Source organism: Syngnathus leptorhynchus, chromosome 22 (genome assembly GCF_054491065.1).
Source record: "Syngnathus leptorhynchus isolate UIUO chromosome 22, UIUO_Slep, whole genome shotgun sequence".
Lineage (NCBI taxonomy): Eukaryota > Metazoa > Chordata > Actinopteri > Syngnathiformes > Syngnathidae > Syngnathus > Syngnathus leptorhynchus.
Window position 1 is genome coordinate 5,904,172 of NC_141216.1, and position 18,460 is coordinate 5,922,631.

At 43.9% G+C, this 18,460-nt stretch overlaps 3 protein-coding genes and 1 non-coding gene across 10 annotated transcripts; all 4 read left to right on the forward strand.

Annotated features, from left to right (window-relative positions):
- Window positions 1-225: 225 nt before the first annotated feature.
- mxra7 (matrix-remodelling associated 7) lies at window positions 226-3,002 on the forward strand. Of its 2 annotated transcripts, XM_085903660.1 has the most exons (5): window positions 226-845; window positions 1,418-1,570; window positions 1,652-1,685; window positions 1,874-1,982; window positions 2,649-3,002. In XM_085903660.1, the coding sequence occupies exons 1-5, from the start codon at window positions 573-575 to the stop codon at window positions 2,761-2,763; spliced, it is 684 nt and encodes a 227-aa protein (XP_085759786.1). In that variant the 5' UTR covers window positions 226-572; the 3' UTR covers window positions 2,764-3,002. The 2 variants fall into 2 exon arrangements, with proteins under 2 accessions (XP_085759786.1, XP_085759785.1); XM_085903659.1 differs by having other exon boundaries at window positions 1,418-1,685.
- On the forward strand, window positions 2,783-10,505 carry LOC147039688 (alpha-N-acetylgalactosaminide alpha-2,6-sialyltransferase 1-like). Of its 6 annotated transcripts, none has more exons than XM_085903649.1 (12): window positions 2,783-2,922; window positions 3,004-3,164; window positions 4,238-4,374; window positions 4,440-4,545; window positions 7,109-7,349; window positions 7,809-7,971; window positions 8,045-8,207; window positions 9,005-9,143; window positions 9,206-9,309; window positions 9,510-9,593; window positions 9,669-9,768; window positions 9,842-10,505. In XM_085903649.1, exons 2-12 carry the CDS (start codon window positions 3,064-3,066, stop codon window positions 10,028-10,030), a joined length of 1,527 nt encoding a protein of 508 aa, XP_085759775.1. In that variant the 5' UTR covers window positions 2,783-2,922; window positions 3,004-3,063; the 3' UTR covers window positions 10,031-10,505. The 6 variants fall into 6 exon arrangements, with proteins under 6 accessions (XP_085759775.1, XP_085759778.1, XP_085759776.1 ...); XM_085903652.1 differs by having other exon boundaries at window positions 4,322-4,374; XM_085903650.1 differs by having other exon boundaries at window positions 2,799-2,922; window positions 3,049-3,164.
- LOC147039689 (U5 spliceosomal RNA) lies at window positions 10,391-10,504 on the forward strand. The gene has a single exon (XR_015063506.1). It is a non-coding gene; the product is annotated as a U5 spliceosomal RNA (small nuclear RNA).
- Window positions 10,506-10,653: 148 nt separating the features above from the next.
- Window positions 10,654-17,863, forward strand: trim8b (tripartite motif containing 8b). The gene is made up of 5 exons (XM_085903648.1): window positions 10,654-13,215; window positions 15,302-15,397; window positions 15,467-15,732; window positions 15,801-15,916; window positions 15,993-17,863. Exons 1-5 carry the CDS (start codon window positions 12,610-12,612, stop codon window positions 16,643-16,645), a joined length of 1,737 nt encoding a protein of 578 aa, XP_085759774.1. The 5' UTR covers window positions 10,654-12,609; the 3' UTR covers window positions 16,646-17,863.
- The last annotated feature ends 597 nt before the right edge of the window (window positions 17,864-18,460 follow it).

Below are 18,460 nucleotides of genomic sequence, written 5' to 3' on the forward strand. Positions count from 1 at the left end.
TAGGCTTGCCCACCTTTTGAATAACTTATTGATAGCCCATTGCATGTATTTACACAAATGTCGATTATTTTCAATGCACAAAACCAAATACGTTTGTGCCAAAATCAGTCAAAGCCAAAAATGCATAACAAACGTGTGTGCTAGTTGTAAACAAAATAGGGGGGGGGGGGAATGACCACTGTCGTCATGGAAACAAGTCACGTGATCCTACCCCGGAAGTGTCCATTCGGTCAAGGCGAGTCTTCCGCTGACCTGTACATGACTTTTTCCTAGTCACCCTGCGCTACACGGGTGCTGCCACAAGCTATCCATCCGCGGTACATTGTGGACATTGGGCCGCTGATGAGCTTAACACCGAGATGAAGGGCCAAGCACGTTGCTGGCGCGCCTGATCGCCATCGGAGGAAGAGGGCGGTGCCAGGTGTTATGACGTCATACTCGAACAGAGCCTCCCGCCTGATCCAGTAAACGCTGCTTGTTTAGCCAGCTAGTCTAGAGGAGATTATCCTCAAATCGTCGCTATGGCTGCCGGTGGAACCTCGCCGGACAATTAAAGCAACTAAATATCAGCTATGGATGTGACTTTCATCTTATCAGCCGTCATCTTCACGCTTCTCGCCCTGGTGGTCGCGACGTCGCTGCTGAACGGTTCCTCCTGGTCATCGTCCAGGAGTTACCCGTCTGAACCGAGTGCGGACGCCGGAAAAGGAGGCGAGACGGTGGCCAAGCAGAACGGACACATACCGGAGAACATCAAGCAAGGGGAAACTAAGGAGACGGCAGACTGGTGTGAGCTGAGCGGCAGCTCCCACGACCACTGGGACGTGGTCAAAAATGTGCTATCAGTGAGTGTCCTCCATCCACATTTGTTTGTTGTGCTAAAGATGTGATCGAATTACGTCACTCGCTTAAGCTGTTTACCTTCCCCTCCCACTGTCCAGTCAGGAACAACAGAAGTTTGTCTTGACCTGGTTCTATGCACATTAGAAATTATTTTATTACTGCAATTCAATTTGTTATCACTTTTTGTGCCAGAACAAACAAAGGCTGTTTACTTTCTCATCTTCTTACAGTTTGTTACACCGTACATAACAATCATACCAGTGGAGACTATTTTTATGCACTCAATTATTTTTCATCAATAGCGGCCGAAGTTAAATGCACTTTAGAAAGGATTTGTTGTACAAAGTTAGCATGGGTATTAATAGAAACAAAAACTCAATGCAAAATCACTTATTTATTTACTTGTTTTTGTTTTAATTAATAATAGTGGGAGCCTATAGAAACAAAGGCTCAAATCAATTATCAAGTCAACTTTCAATCATCCTAAGAGGGATACCGAGCAGCCACGTCAGCATCCCTTCAAGATGATGCCTCTTCTCTGTCTCTTGTCCCGCCGCTTCATTCTGCCACACAGGAGGAAGCGGAAATCCGTCCCACCAGCGAGGAGCCGGAGCCAGCGCCGGTTGCGGCGGCCGTGACCGAGCGCTCCTCCTCCTCCTCGGCAGCATCCAGCCTGTCCGTACCGCAGCCCGACTCCAGGCACGCCAGCTTTGACTCATCGTCCGAGGCATCGTCAGGGCGCGGGCGGCGTTCCTTCATCGGGCTCTCTGATCAGGAGCTCCTAAAGTGTGCTTTCTCTTCCCCCCAGACCAACGGAGACACAGAGAGCCCGGAAGTCAATGGTGAACATCAAATTAGAGCTCTCGTTACAATTTAGTAGTCAGGGTGCATCATTATGATTACAGCTGGACTAGATGTTCCTCATTCATACACACAGGATGAGCAGAATATTAGGAACACCACTTTAGTTGACTTGGGCACATTTTTTTGCATGTTTTTATTGAATGGTGTACTTTTTTTTTTCCTGCAGATAAATCAGAGTTCCAAGCCAACAACTCTTTGAAGTACATCCCCGGAAAGTCGCGCTCCCACCATATGGAGATGATGATGTCCAAAGAGGAGCTAGAGGAGGAACAAAGGTCAGTTCAAAACATGCAGTGACCTTCTGTGCTGTCCGCCTTTCACTGGCGGCCTTCAGCTCTTAAGCTGCCGTGCGATCCGGGCTAGACTCACTTAAGGCCAGATTGAGTCCCTGCCAGCTTGCAGGACACTTGACCTGAGGACGTGACGCCTAGTGTTGACTCACCCCTGCGGATTGTGCTTAGAAATCATCACCTCTGCGTGTTGTTTATTAGAGGTGTCACAGATCCATCCAAGTGTTGATTGACTCTCCTGGCACAGCAGTCACTCGAAGCCTTGCTTATTTGTCCTTCCGATAAGCATAATGAGGTCTTGTGGTCACAGTTTTCATTGATTTGTGGCCAGATAATTAGTGTAATCTGTATGAAAAATGCTGACTTTACAAAGACAAATTATAGTAAAACAAAACAAAATACTTGGAATAAACATTAACCATGATAGTAATACATACCCTGCATGGACTGCCCCTAAGTGACCGCCAGAGGGTGCTATAGTCGACTTTGAAAAACGGCCGCTATTTCAGCCGATTCAGTGCGTTTATTTATTTTTTTCAAGTTTTTGTTTTATTGTGAAAGGTGAGTTTTTCTATTTGAAACGATCTATCATTTGAGAAATGAAACATTTATTTAAAAAAAAAATGTAAGTAAAGACCCCCCCGCCCCCAGGGTGCAGCGGGAACAGCTGGCCGCCATCTTCCAGCTGCTTAAGGACAACACGGAGACGTTCGGTGACGTCTCCGAGGGCGACATGGAGGATCAGCTTCGTCTCTACTCCATTTGAGGAGGAAGAGAGACAACCACGACATCACTTGCGCTGCCTTACCTCGCCGACCAAATTCACTAACACACTTGGGTGACAGTATTCCAGCAGCCGCTAATTTGTTATGACAGAAACAAATGATCCATTTGTATTGTTTTGGCCGTTGTTCCCCCAAACCAAGTGAGCAACTCCAAATATAAATTTAATTTTCACCCGTGTAGCACTCTGCTGTTGTATAATAAATATAAACTGAACATGCAGGTGGAATTTGTGTGTTTGTGACCACGCGGTGGTCTCGCCGGGCAGGTGCAAAGTGACGCGATGGTCCGCCACACCACCAGGATTTTTACCTGGCTGATCGTCGGCTCCCTTGGCATTGTTGTTTTTGTTTTATTTCAAGGAGACCCCTCTGTGAAAGTCAGGTAAGTGACTTTTTTTTTTTTTGCTGGTAACATGCATATTGCTTTTGAACATGTTGGGAATTATATTAAAAAAGATAACTCCTCAAGTAGCCTAGCTACTATCCATGTAAAGTTCTTCTGTAGACAGAAAAAAATAACATCAGATAAGACTACTACTGAAACGTGTGACATACATTTTTGAAGAGAAAAAGGATAGATAGTGGTCGCTTTTTCTCTCATGTAACTTCTGGGGAAGCGGACTATTATGAAAATGAATAACGTCAAACTGTTTACTGGCCAACAGCTAAAATGGCAGCTCAGTTGCTGAGTTTGTAATGTCATGCTAATTATTTCTGATTAACTCATTCAAATTAATTGTCGGGGTCATAAAAAGTAAACCTAAGTGAGTTTTTAATCAAAACGAATTTGTTCCTCCTATAAACATTCAATGAATCATTCTGCTGCTGTTTCTCTCACCTCCAAATCAGTTGGACCACTTCTTTTAAGAAGTTTGATCTAGTAGAAGATGGAGACGATTGCCACAAAATGGGATTATGAGGGAAACACCACCATGGCAACAGCCAGCGATGTTTTCAATATAATAATGTCCACTGAGTGGGTGAGCTCCATACATGTCAGACAGTCTGGTAATGAAACGGCATAAATCACCTTGCGTGTTGTCAACCCAGAAACCCCCATGCCCATTCTCTTGAAGACTAACTTCTCCAAACTTCCCTTGTGGAATTTCGAGTATGTGTATCACCAGGATGTCACACCCAGAAACGTCATAAGATAACGTCTTCGATGGAAAGGCGAATAATTGATTTACATAACTGGTTCTGTTTTTACTACACTGCACCCATGTAGATGTGCCAATAGTACCTGAGGAATTAACGGCGGCATCCTGAACGGCTCCAATATGGGGAAAGAAATCGACGCGCACGATTACGTCTTTCGGTAATATGCAATATTACGTAGAGAGCAACAAATTTCATTGTCAGACAGGAAACAATTTCTTAGATGTAAATAAATCGCTAAATCTCAGCACAATGTTTTATAAAACCCGACCAAAAAAAGACAATAATCCGTGTCAGGATGAACGGCGCAGTCACTGAGGGTTGCGAGGATGACGTGGGGAACAAAACGTCCGTCTACATCCACACGTCTTTCTCCATCAGTTCGGCTGTGTATTTGTTCAAGAAATATGGCTACAAGTCTGCCCCCCACGACGAGATAAGACCACTCAATTTATTGATTCAATATCGCAATTGCTCACTCGTACTGCTCATTATGTGCAGGGCATCAAATATGTGATGATTCTAGAGGACATTAGGGACTTCCAGTGGCTTCAAGGACTCCTCCGTGGAGAGAAGGTGCAGCGTGGAGTGTACAAAAACGAACAGTGAGGATTATTCTAGCTGAATGAATTCTTATTACCAAGGCAATACCTCACAAAAGATTTATTATTACCTCCAATTTAGAAAATATATATATCAAAGCTTGTAAAGATCATTCAATGATAAAAAAAAAAAAAAAAAAAAAAGACCATTCAATTAGTTGTTTAGATACATATAAAAGATAACTTTAATTTTTTGTTACTTTGCAATTGTGTGAATATTTTGTTATTCTTTTTCATTTTAAAACTTTGACTTTCAGACCCCGGACGTACTACTCAGGGCAGTACAACGAAAGCCGTTTCTACGTCCTGCATCCAGATTTCTCGCGATATTTGCGCAACAGGTTGACCTTTACGCATAACTTTAACCTTTCGTAATTATACTGTTTTCATCCGAAGCATATTTTTATTTTTTCCAGATTCCTTAAATCTCATTTCCTGAATAAAACTTTCTGGCATATTGTCCGACCCACCAATGGTGCTTTTGCACTCTTCCTGGCTCTTCACACGTGTGATATAGTGAGCTTCTATTTGTTGAACACAATAATTTATTGGCTCAAAAATATGTTCAGTGTCCAATTCTTTTTGTTCCCAGGTTGATGCATATGGCTTCATCACGAAAGACTACAATAAATACCCCTACTACTATTTCCACAAGCATGAAAAGATCCGCATACCTTTGTACGTAAATCACGACTACCGTCTGGAAATCAAAACCTGGGAGAACCTGCACAACGGTAAAATTATGCGTCTCTATCAAAGAACTGAAAAGGAACCCCCTCAAAAGGTCTAACTGGAAAGAAATACTAAAGTGGCAGTCCTCTGCCGGCCTAAACACTACCAAAAATCAATGAGCATTTGTAATGAACACATAATTATTTTTTTCAAACTATGACCGCCAGCCCAGCACTTTATCATTGAAAACATCAAACAACTTCATTTTTAAAGAGAACATGATATTCAGTCATAGTATATGAGCTGTTTTCATAGTAAAGATGTATTCAAATCTGTTGCAGCCTTGATTTTCGCCAGGAGGCGTCGCTGTTACCTAGTCTTAAAAAAATCCACCCTTTTACCAAACAGTCGGTCAAAGCAGTTCAGTACTTCACAAAAGCTTCATTAGACGATCACTTTTTTTTTTTTTTTAATCACTTGCACACACGGACACCATCATATCACCATTGTTTGCCTAAAGATTTATAAACGAAATAAAAATGCGGGAATCAAAATCATGGTGCCTCCACACATGACCATCACTTGTTTTCACTATTTTTTTTTTCCCAATCTTGTTATATAGGTGTGTTATGTACACTCCAATGTGTGTGTGTGTGTGTGTGTGTGTGTGTGTGTGTGTGTGTGTGTGTGTGTGTGTGTGTGTGTGTGTGTGTGTGTGTGTGTGCCCAGCATGCATTTGCCACTAACAGTGATGTGAATTCCAGTTCTTTTAGGTGAACTGAATCTTTAGAATCAGTTCACTCAAAAGATTCGTTCAAACGAATCGTTCAACGAATACCAGACAAGTAATAACATAAATGTTTATTACACTAATAATAATAATAATAAAAGTACATCTCAATCCAGCAATCTAATGTGAAATCTAATGCATACACGTTATTTAAAATCTAATATAAGTAAATTGTAAATCTACATTCTGGCTTACATAGATAAACTGGAAATATGAATCACTCTCACTGATTCGTTCACTCACAGATTCGTTTGTTGGTGAATGGGAAATGCAATTCACGAGAGGTGACGTCACTGATTCGTAAAGTCCCTCCTCCATCTAACGCTCGTTGGCGCTGCTGATTGGTCTTCACGAGTGAGTGACAGACAGTTTTATGACGAGGTGGCACCAGCTTCAATGGGCATTACTGACACCTACTGGTTGAAGTCATATGAACTGAAAAAAGAACGAATCACTTTACTCGTTCACTGGTTCACTACCATTAAGTGCCACTTCCACCTCAGTAGAGCAGCCCTTTCTCACAGCCGGCCAGGTTACAGGTGACCATGACCTTCCCTATATCCAGAATTTTTACTTGGCTGATGGCCATTTCCACTGGAATTTTATTTTTTTGGTTCTTTCAAGAAAATTTAATAGTGAACAAGTAAGTTTTTTTTTTTTTGAGTGTGATTTGAAAAGGTTTGGTAGGGTTTACATTTGGGCGGTGGGAGTGATGATCTAAATTTATGATTTACACACTGTTCAAAGCAGCATGATTATTTTGGAAATAGCCTGGTTTAGCCCTTTTGGCTTTTTTTGTGACACTGTTGTGTGGCAGCCTTTTATAGGAGCCTACTAACCTTGCTGCTGGAAACCTGAATTCCCCCCCCAGCAATAAATAAATAATCGATCAATCAATCAAAAATGGTACCTTGTGATACAAGTAGTTCCCCAACTTATGATCTCTGTTTTTAAGGTACAGTTGTAATTTTTTTTTAGCAAAATTCCAGCTTTTCTTTCGTAAATTACGATAGCATCAGTGTCACCGTGTTCATTTGTGAAACTCAATACCTACTAAATTTAGCAAACGATCCAAATTGCATATCACTTTCTCTTCCAATCCAGCTGGACCACATTCTCCGGGACCTTTGAGACTATCGCCTCAAAACAGGATTATAAACAAAGCATCATCAGACGTACCACCTTAAATGAGCTCATCACGGAATTGGAACGATCTAAAGAAAATGTCTCCACACCTGGCATCGATCTGAACACCCCCATCCCCATCCTCTTTAGATCCAACTTCTCCAAACTTCCTGTGTGGGATTTTGATGACGTGTACAACCAGGATGGACCCGCAAGCACAGTAAGTACACACCATGGGATGAAAGAAAAGAAAAAATATATATATTTTTCCCCCCTTAGATAATAATAATAATAAATTGCATTTGTAAAGCGCTTTTCATAAAAGAAATCTCAAAGTGCTGCAGAAATAAGACGAGCAATAATAAAAACACAAGAAACCAGAATAAAATACATAAAAGCACAAAAGCGATAGAAGACACCTAAGAGGAGCCGGGCAAAGCCTTTCTTAACAGAAAAGTTTTAAGCCACTTTTTAAAAGTGTCCACAGACTGGGGTTGATGTAGGTGAGCAGGGGAAGAGTTCCACATGATGAGTGAGGAGTAAGGAGATCTTTGAGGTATTGAGGGGCGTTAACTGTAGATGCAGAGCTGGGTAATGAGAGCCATCTTGTAATGAATTCTTGATGTTATGGGAAGCCAGTGTAGGTACATATGATCATGTTTGCGGATTTTCATCATAGATGTGCCAACAATCATTGAGAAATTCCACAGACGAGACCTTCATGAAGGCTTTCCTCCCCAAAATACGTTTGTTCCTACACAAGAACAACCTCAACATGAGTGAGTGGAACAGACTCTCGCATTTCAACAACCCGTTTGGCTTCATGGATTTCTCTTATAATGGTAAGGTCCTTTTCCATTTTGTCCATTAAAGATTTGCCATGATGCGCCAGAATAAATGTTCTATTTTTATCAGATGTAATGTCCTCAGTCAAGTTGATCCCAGAGCCAAAGGAACCTCTCCTCTCTCCAAAGGCCGGCGGCGACGGTTGTATTCGTTGCGCCGTGGTGGGCACCGCTGGCATCTTGAACGGCTCCAAAATGGGCAACGAAATTGACGGGCACGATTACGTCTTTAGGTAAAATTTTATTTTGATTTCCAGCCGTTTGCTTGATTTCTCACCTAGCTGTTTTATAATAAATACCAATAATATACTGTATATAAAAAACAAATGATAATTGGCTTAAGCTCTATATAATTACAAGTTGTCATACAATATAATATCAGTCCATTATTTGAGTTTAAACGTCAGCAGCATTCTTAACATCCTCCAGGATGTTTTAAATAAACATTACTCAAGTCACGCATGCACAACACCACACAAATACACAATGGAGCAAAAGAAATAGGAAAACCAGTTTGTCCAGCATGCATCATTCAAAAGAAAAGATTTGTATGTGGGTTGGTCCTGTGCCACACAATGGTGAGATTATATTGGAATTAACATCCATTCAAAATGAGTAGAATAAAACATCTGCTGCATTTTGTTGGGATTAATATGTAACTGTGTTTAGATTCATATGCCTCCATTGATGATGAGGTGTTCCCAATATTTTAATCCGTATAATGTATGTGGATGGAGCTGTCCTGTGACATTGTATTCATACCAGCGTCTCAGCCCGAGGAAGTAAAAGAACAACACATACAATGGTATCAAATGTATCAGTGATAAAGGATTGCTGTTTATTTTTGAAGTTCACACAATACCAGGCAGACAAAAGCTGCTGGTTGAACAGGAAAAATGACATTATTTTCCAGACAGGTATTTAAAAACTTATCATGCTAACTTCTCAACTGTCTAGTTTTCATCATTGTGTAGAAGTGATGACTATACAAAAAAAAAAAATTAATAATAATGCTAATCATGCTTATCAGGATGAACGGCGCGGTCATCAAGGGCTACGAGGATGACGTGGGGAACAAAACATCCGTCTACGTCCACACTGCTCACTCCATCACTACGTCTTTGTATATGTTCAAGAAATATGGCTACAAGTCTGCCCCCCACGACGAGGTAAGACCACTCAAGTTATTGATTCAATATCGCAATTGCTCAATCGTACAGCTTTTGTGCAGGGCATCAAATATGTGATGATTCCAGAGGGCATGAGGGACTTCCAGTGGCTTCAAGGACTCCTCCGTGGAGAGAGGGTGCAGCTTGGCCCGTACAAAAACAAACGGTGATTATTGAGCATAATTTCAGGACATTTATTATTATTATTATAAATATTACATTAGAAAAGTATTGTCATGTTCTTCAATTGTCTTAAACAAATCCAAGTACGGGTTTTCTAAAGTTAAATAAGTTTTTAAATAAATCTTTTGATTGTTGTTTTACCGCTGTATGATTCCTTTTTTTTTTTTTTTTTCCCACATTCAGACCTCGGACTTACTACTCAGGCCAATACAACGAGAGTCGCTTTTATGTCCTGCATCAAGACTTTATGCGATATGTGCGCAACAGGTCAAAGTTCACTCTTTGTATTATGTTTCATGACCACATTGTTCCTACTGCAAGTATATTTGCACCACTTTTCAGGTTCCTGAAATCTCCCAACCTGAACAAACGTTACTGGGCAATAGTCCGACCAACCAATGGTGCTTTTGCACTCTTCCTGGCTCTCCATACATGTGATATAGTAAGTTATTTGATCATTTATTGATTTACTGAAATCCTGATCATCGTCCAATTTTTTTTTTTGTTCTACACAGGTTGATGCATACGGCTTCATGACGAGAGACTACAAAAAGTACTCCAACTACTATTTCCAGAGGCACGGCAAGAGCCGAGTGGTTTTCTACGCAAATCACGACTACATTCTGGAAATGAAAATTTGGGAGAATCTGCACAACAGCAAAATCATGCGCCTTTATCAAAGAAGTGAAAGGGAACTCCCTTAAAAAAAAAAACATAACTGGGAAGAATGGCTGACAGGTTTGGCTTTTTTTCCAAATACTATTACTTGTTTGTCATGCACAAACTTGGCCGATTCACTATTTTAAAAAGAGATGACGGCGCACGGGGGTGACGTAGACGACTCAGAAATCCTGTAATCTCCCAGCATCCTTTGCGCTGTAAAACTCTTATTTAAATGATTTATACGTTTGTTCAGTATTTTCTGACTTTGGTGTATTGATCTTGTATGAAAATTATTTTTCCACTATGATGCGTGGGTGTCGAGTTAGTTTCATTCTAAAGACCGTCAGTAAACGTTGTACGATTAACAATAACGTCCCTCGAATTGCCATCATCTGGTTAGCACACTCTTGTTTCTCTTCAGATCGTATAAATCTTTCGCCTTTTACTAAAGATTTCCGTGGGGAGGAACAACAAGAGTCTTAACTAATTTTTTGATGCTCTGCTAACGCGGAGCTTCCTCTATATGTCAAAAGAAAAAACAACTTCTCAATGAAATCTAATGCGGACGCCCTCTAGCGGCAGCATTGAACATACACAGATGTGAGTAAATGTACGGAGGAGCAAGAAATACGTATTAAGATCAAACAGAAATACACGAATCAAACGCAAACTTAATTGAATTTAGATTATCTTAAAAAAAAAACCGCTTAACTCTATTTTTATGTTGCTCGTGACAATCTGCGTGATCACATGCTTATTTTCCTTGGTATGTAAATCAACTTCCATTGTTTACCCTAATATTAAGTGCAGTGATAACACTGCTGAGTCAAACGGTCCTTCTTCACTACGGATTGTCAGTGCTTAATTTTGAAAATCAGAAAAAGGAAATAGTTAATTCTGAAACGCCGGAAGTAGCCCGTTGGGCCGCTCGTCTGTGTTGACGCTAACGGGAGGAAGCGTCCAGCTCGCCCGCATTCCTCCTCTGTCGACAGCCTCGTTGGGGCAGAGTGAGGCACAAGAAGAAAGGAGGCCATCAAAGAAGGCGTCAAATTATATTTTTTTGTTTTCCTCTTTACCACCAAAGCGAGTTGGATGTTTATAAATCAGGAATAGTCGACTTTTACACCGGACCGTGTGACCAAATATGGGCCGTGACTAAATAGCAAGTACGTCAGGACTGTCGACTTTTGGACCTGAAGAGAGAAGAGTGTGATCAAACAGAAACCAAAAAAAAAAACCCAAGCGTTTTTAGTAACCGTGTCGTCGTTAATATTGTGTAAATAGACGAAAGGCTTCGGTGAAACGACCTCTAACCTTTTTTCACGGTGGATATCCTCTGTATTATTTTTTTTTAATATCAAGATGGCTGATGACAGCAGCTAGCCCGTATAACAAGGACAGCGGAGTGACTTCCCCTTTTAATATCCTCATATTTTTATATTCTAACCCTGGAACGGTTACAAATCTATATTTAAGAAAAGAATGTATATGTTGTATGCAAGTAAGGGATGCGTTTGTGAAGATAGTGTGGTTTAAAAATATGTACCTGTGCTACAAAATGGTGAGGTGAGTCACTTGGTTTTTTTTTTTTTCTTCCCCCCCCCCACGATTTTTGTCGAGATAAGTCGATTAAATATGTTATTAGTCGACGGCGGGGGCGAGAGCAGGCGAATAAGTAGAAAGTAAGTAATAACTTAATTGTATTTTTTTTGTGAAAGGAGGGAGCAGCTTATTCGATCGATGAGTTTCGAAGCTAGCAACATTCCTGCAGATCCTTAAGCTAAATAAATGCTCTTTTTGTTCAATGGTTTCGATTGGAGCTCTTAAAAAAAGCGACAACTATGCAGTGAAACCGTATCCAAAGCAACGGGCCCGGCTATGCATTTATGATTTCTCCATCTAATAAGATTAGTAGGCCCTTTTGTTATCGAGTGGAAAGTGCCAGAGAGAGAGCCGCGGCCTTGTCTGTATGTATACGAGTGTTTGGATTATTATTCATCTCATGGAAATGGCGTTTCACGTCAAAACATAACCGAGGCGTTTTTAAACCGGAATCCGCTTGTGCACTTAACCGAGCCCAGCCTTCTGTGCTGCTCTGTTAGGTATGAGGTGTGACTGTTAAAGGTTTAGTGTCAGGTTTTAAAAAAAAATAATAAAAATAGCATTAATCAGGGTGTGGGAGCAGGTACACGAATCACGCCCCTGGCAGCTGTCAGTGCACTTGCAGGAGGTCCTGTGCTCATTTGCATATTTGGCTGCCCCCCCCCCCCCCCCCCCCCCCTGGCTTAGTTATCTGTGCCTTGTATGGATTCCAAGGTTTTACCTGCAGGCTGCTTCTTGCTGTAGTCTACACACAATCACTCCCTGTGTGTTTGTGTGTCACAGTTTACAGTAACGTCAGCCTCACTGTGTGTGTTCTCATTTTGGTCAGTTTTCCGGAACTTGCCGCAGCAATAACTAACAAGTCAGGGTGTCAGCGCAAAGGTAAAACGCACACTTTAAGGATAGTGTCAGGTTTTTGTTTTTTTTTCTGGGAAGGGTTGGTGTGTGTGTGTGTGGGGGGGGGGGAGGCTCGGGTTTCGTGAGAACACAGACTGAAACCCCGAGGCATTTTTTTTGTATGCCTGCTCCCGCCACCATGGCGTCTGACATGGCCGAGACGTGGAAGAACTGCTTCGAGGAGGAGCTCATCTGCCCCATCTGCTTGCACGTCTTCTCCGAGCCCATCCAGCTGCCCTGCAAGCACAATTTCTGTCGGGCGTGCATCAGCGAAGCCTGGGCCAAGGACTCCACGTTGGCCCGCTGCCCCGAGTGCAACCATGCGTACAGCCAAAAGCCCAGCCTGGAGAAGAACCACAAGCTTTCCAACATCGTGGAGAAGTACAATGCCCTCAGCGTGGAAAAGGCATCCGTACCACCGCCTCAATGCATTCTCTGCCGACGTGGCCCCCCGCTGCCCGCCGTTAAGGTGTGCCTGCGTTGTAACGCGCCGTGCTGCCAGTCGCACGTGCAGACGCACTTGCAGCAACCGTGCTCGGCTCTCGGGCATCTGTTGGTGGAGGCCGAGGCGGTCAAGGCGTGGACGTGCCCGCAGCACGACGAGTACCGGCTGTATCACTGCGAAGCTGAGCAGACCGCCGTGTGCCAATACTGTTGCTTCGCTCGCTGTCACCCCAGCCACGGGCACGCCGTCGCCGACGTGGAGCTGCGCCGTAACGACATCAGAGTAAGACATCCGCACACTCACCACAGTAACTGCTTTGTTTAGGTTATTGTGGACTTGCTATCTGAGTCGAATTTGGGTTCTTGAAAAGTCCCAGTGATCATTTAATTAATGCCCTTACGTAGATTGAATTCATGCACACAGAGGCAGGAGCAATTTTTATTTCCTTACCACATTGACCTAAATCTTACGTTATCCATAGAAGTGAATGTCGGCCATCTTGAGGGAATTCTGTCAAGTTTATCCATAATCAATAAGTGCTTCTTGGAAGGATCGCACACACACACACAGGCAAAAGCTATCACTTTACATTTCGTGTAGTCACCAAGCAACAACAAGCATATTTAAACGGGGTCCTTGAAATTGTCACGTTTTCGTTGCAAAGGCCGCAATATGCATCCAGCTTGCTGCAGTCGTCCTTCTCATCTGTCGGAATGCCACACAATGCAGTGAGCGGCGGAGGGTGGAGGGGACAATGAGGGTCCCTCATTGTGGAAGGGGAGGGGGGGGGGGGGGCGGTTTCTTATCTCCCCGCCACAGATGCATCCTTGCGCGGGGATCGCCAGCGAGGGATTATAGTGATTCGTCACTCGATTGTGTGGATTTTATTTTTAAATGACATCTCGGTTTCCTGGTGTTTTGACCCCCCCCCCTTTTTTTTTAACGCGTACATTTTTCAAAGAAGTACGCAAGTCGGGGAGGGGGGAACGTGAGGCGTCGACTGACTCATGACGCCGGCTTTCAGTGTCAACCCCGTCACACCGCCTTGTACTTCCTGTCGCAATGAGTCAGCAGGAGGGGTGACAGGGGTTATGGTTGGGGGCGTGGTTGCCCATGTGAACTGTGAAGCCATTCCACCCCCTCCTCCCTGAAGAAAAAAAAAAAAAATCTTTGCCATCTTTTTCCTACATTATTAATGCTCTGGATGGTCGCTAATTAGAACCCGCTGAATTATTTAAGGTCGAATATTTACACTGCGTTCTGCATTCATGTATGTAGATATGAGAATCTATTTAACATATATTTCCATATTCACCAAATCCACACTACCTCTTCTTTGCCAGCCTCCCCTTTTATGAATAATCGTCGATTCCAGCTCAATCAGCCATCTTTAATATGATTTCAACTCCCCCTCGCTACGCCATCCCCCTCCCCTGCACTTCCATCAGCCCCACACGTCTAATTCACCTCCCTGCACCTCCAGGCGTGGCCAGACCTTCTTCACGCCCCCCCCCCCCCCTGGTCCTGATGGAAAAGACACTGTGCTGAAATGACAGCTAAAGAGCCCCCCCCCCTTGACCCCTAGTGTCCAATCTCACCCGCCCTACGTATCCATAGCTGCAACCTCCCTCTGCTAAGCTTCTTCTCCTTCGACCCCGCAGCTTTTTTCTGCTCGCAGCCCGACTCAATCAATCAGCACAACCAGGTCACAGTCCTGCATGTAACATGGCAACCATGTGTGTGTGTGTGTGTGTGCATCTGTGTGTGAGATATCTAGGCCAGTGATTTTTCAGCCAGGGAACCTATGATCAAATCAACTGTGTGTTTAAGATTTTTGAACCATGTCGGACACTTTTTTGCAATCCCATCTCCACTGGTTGAAAGGGCTAGCATGCTAGCGTGCTACACGCTGAGATAGTAGAATAAAAAAATAAAGATGGGCCCAATAAACACAGAGACCTGTCTGTCTGTTGACATTAGCATTTAGTTGGATGCGCTAATTTGACTGAATTGCCCAAATCAACAACTAGAAATAAAAAACATTCCATTTTCTCTTGCATTATGAAAACACATCATGCTTTTAACTGGCCACTAAAGCGATGAAGAGCTTTTCCTGCCTGCTTATGTTGGTTCATTTATCAATTCAACCCCCCCCCCCAACACAAACACACACACACACACTTATGCAAGCACAAAACAGCTGCGGGTTGCCATGGCAGCATGGTCCTCCCCTCCTGTGGGGATTGTGCGTGTCGGATTGAGACTAACTAAGCGGGGATGGATGGAGGGAGGAGGGGGGGGGGGATTTGTTGCACTCTTTAAAGACCTTTTTTTCCCCCTTTGCTTTTCTTCTTCTGTCACCTTGCAGCAAAGCCTACTGAAGCAGCAGGAGCGTGTGGAGGACCGCGTGCAGGAGATCGAGGAGCAGCTATGCAAGCTAGACTCGGACAAGTGCGTGGTGGAGGTGCGTACTGGAGCTGCATAATTCAGCCTCCATTTTGTCTTGACTCTCCTTGTCCTCCTCCTCCGCAAGGACCGTGTGCTGGAGCTGAAGGAGGACGTACGTTTGCAGTACCAGCGCATGCATCAGCTCCTGGAGGAGGACTTGGGTCGCACGTTGGAGGCGCTGGAACGGGCGCAGGCGCGCTTCTGCCAGGAGAACGCCGCCCAAGTCTTGGCGCTGGGTGAGCAGCGGCACGAGGCGCACAAGCTGCTGAGTGCCATCAACACGGCGTTCGGAAAAGCGGAGGAGCTGGGCTTCATGAAGAACACCAAGCCCGTCAAGATCCTCGCCGACAGGTATGAGGGTTGTCGGCGTTGAAGTCTTATAGGTTGTACTCGGTGGTCTCATCTGGAATGTTTTGTAGGTCTCAGGCGTGCGTGGGGAGCACTCTGCCGCCTTATAAGGTGGGCAATTTAAACGCCAAGCTCTTCCTCTCGGAGATCTCCAAACGGGAGAAAAGCTTGAAGAGAACGCTGGAAGGTACAAACCTGGGAGAGGTGTCAAAATGTCCTTCCTGAAGTGTTTTGCGTGAACGTGTTCTCGTGTCTACCCTCAGCTCCGCTCACCCCTCCCTCCACCTTCCTACAATCTGTCCCGGCCTTCCCCAGCGGCCAAAGCTCAGCCTCGGGAGTAGAGAAACGGAAACATTCCGCCGCCTTTCCGGAAGGAAACTCCAGCAAAAGCGGCACGGCCAGTTTCAAAGACGGATCATCTTCCTCTTCTTCTTCTTCCTCAAGCAAGCAGCCCTACCTGGGCTCGTCCTCCGGAGAAGGTCAGTCTGCCAATCAACCCTGCGGCCCACCGCACATCACGGACGGCGCCAACCACCATTCCGGCTCAGTCTTCGGCTCCTCACACTTCCCCCCCGGCGGGGGCGGCGCCACCGGGGGCTCCTCGCACTCCTCCCAGCAGGCCGTGCTGCCGCAGTACGGCGGGCGGAAGATCCTAGTGTGCACCATGGATAACTGCTACTGCTCCGGGGTGCCGTCCGTGTCGGGCCACCGCGGCCACCCGCCGTACCCTCGCTCGGGCTCCTTCCCCTGGGTCAGCGCGCAGGACTACCCCCCGCCGCCCGGCCTGGCCTCCGGAGGGCCGTCCATGCAGGGCCTGGCGGTGCGCGACTGGATCGACGCCTCGCAGTCGCACAGACACGCCGACTTCTACGGGCTGTACGGGCAACCCTCCGCAAAGCACTACGTCACTAGTTAACACACACAGCAAAAATATGTCATCCCTTACTATTTACAAATAATGGGTGCCCTCCTAATAGCTTCTATTCGTAGTTTCAACTGTAAATCTACCACCAACAATCTCCTCGTATTTTTTTTTTCTCCCCCCTCATTTTTAACTCATTTCATATTTCCCTTCAAAATAAATTGGCCCTTTTTTTTTTTTTGTTCAGAAAGAGCACAAAAATTTGGGACGGGGAAAATCCCGACGTTGTGAACCGCAAATATGCAGGGGATTACGATAGACTGCTTTAAAGCCGTTATAGCCTACACACATTTAAACTGTACACACACACACACACACACACCTCTAGAATATAATGTATACACATTCGGGGGCAGGGTCGATTGCTTTTTATTTTGAATTTCGTTTCAGTCAGTGTTGTAAAATGGACGTTCAACTAAAAAGAAAGCATCGAAAAACCCGAGCGGCTGTTTTAAGAGACTCTGAGGGAGGAAACAGAAGAGGAGCTGTTATTTATAGAGTGAGAGATGGAAATAAACTTTTAATGGGGTGGGCCAAAAAAAAAAAAAAAAAAAAAGACTCAAGTGTTCCCGGTTCAGCATCCACCGAGGTCCGTTGCCTTACGTCGTTGTCATGAAAGCCGATGATTTGTTTTTTTTTTGGGAGGGAGGGGGGTCCCTCTGTTGTGGCACTTGTTACTGCTTCCCAAGCTCTTCCACCCAATACCCACAATGCACTTGTAGGACGCTTTCCCATGCCCCCCCCCCCCTTCAAATAAGAGAGCCCAGAGTGGCGAGACCAAACCAATCAGGCGTCAAGTGGAAGAGGATCTGACGACGCTGTTTCACGTACTTCCTTCAGGGCGATGATGTCACTTCCACTCAGTAAGCACACACACACTCACACATACGCGATAGCGCTTGGCTTCCTCTTTGCTGCTGTAAGCACGCAAAGGAAGACATTTTTTTTAAGCACTCAAAAGAAGAGACATTGTATGCAGTTAAAAAAAAAAAAGAAAAAAAAAAAAGACTGTACCATGATCTACTTTTTCTAAAAGAATGAGAATGGACCGGTCATCCTTCTTACATAGAAGCCATTAAGGACACTTGACTGTGAGAGAAAGTACAAGAAAAAAAACAACAACTTGAAAGTATCTTTTTTTGTAAATATTTTGTGAAATGGAAAAATGACATGATTTGGAGAATTCCAAATAAAGAAAGGAATTTAAATCTTTCCTGCCTGGTTGATTAAAGTAACAAATGTTTCCCAGAACCTTCCCAACAGTTAATATTACAATTTCATCACCTTAATTCTTAAAATGGTAACAAAGTGGTTGAATGAATCAATGGCTGAGGCAAAGTTGCATGGTAAGTAAAGCTTTGCACAGATTAGCATTAGGTGATAAAAACAGCTAGCTAAATATTGTGTTAAATCTCCATGATATGATTCTGTATTCCTTCTATTTGGCAAGCCTTGTAAGAACACTACACATTCCCGACCCAACCTTCTTGCCACTCCCACATATGTGCCCCAACCTTCCACATAAGTTTTTTATTTTTTATTTTAATGATTCGTCTCACTTCCTACAGTACGCCCACATAGTAATAAAACACTCCCTAGTTTCTCTCTCCTGACATTCTCCCATGCGAGTACGCACAGCTGTCGTGCAGCTGTCCGATGCAATGGAAAGAGAGACATGGTTGCCCGCCAATCACTGGTGTGTCATTTTTTTAAATCATCATTTACTTAACAACTATACAAATGTCAAACATATAGTATTTTTTTTTTGTGTGCACGTGTTTGAGCGATGAAACAAAGTGTTGTTTGTAT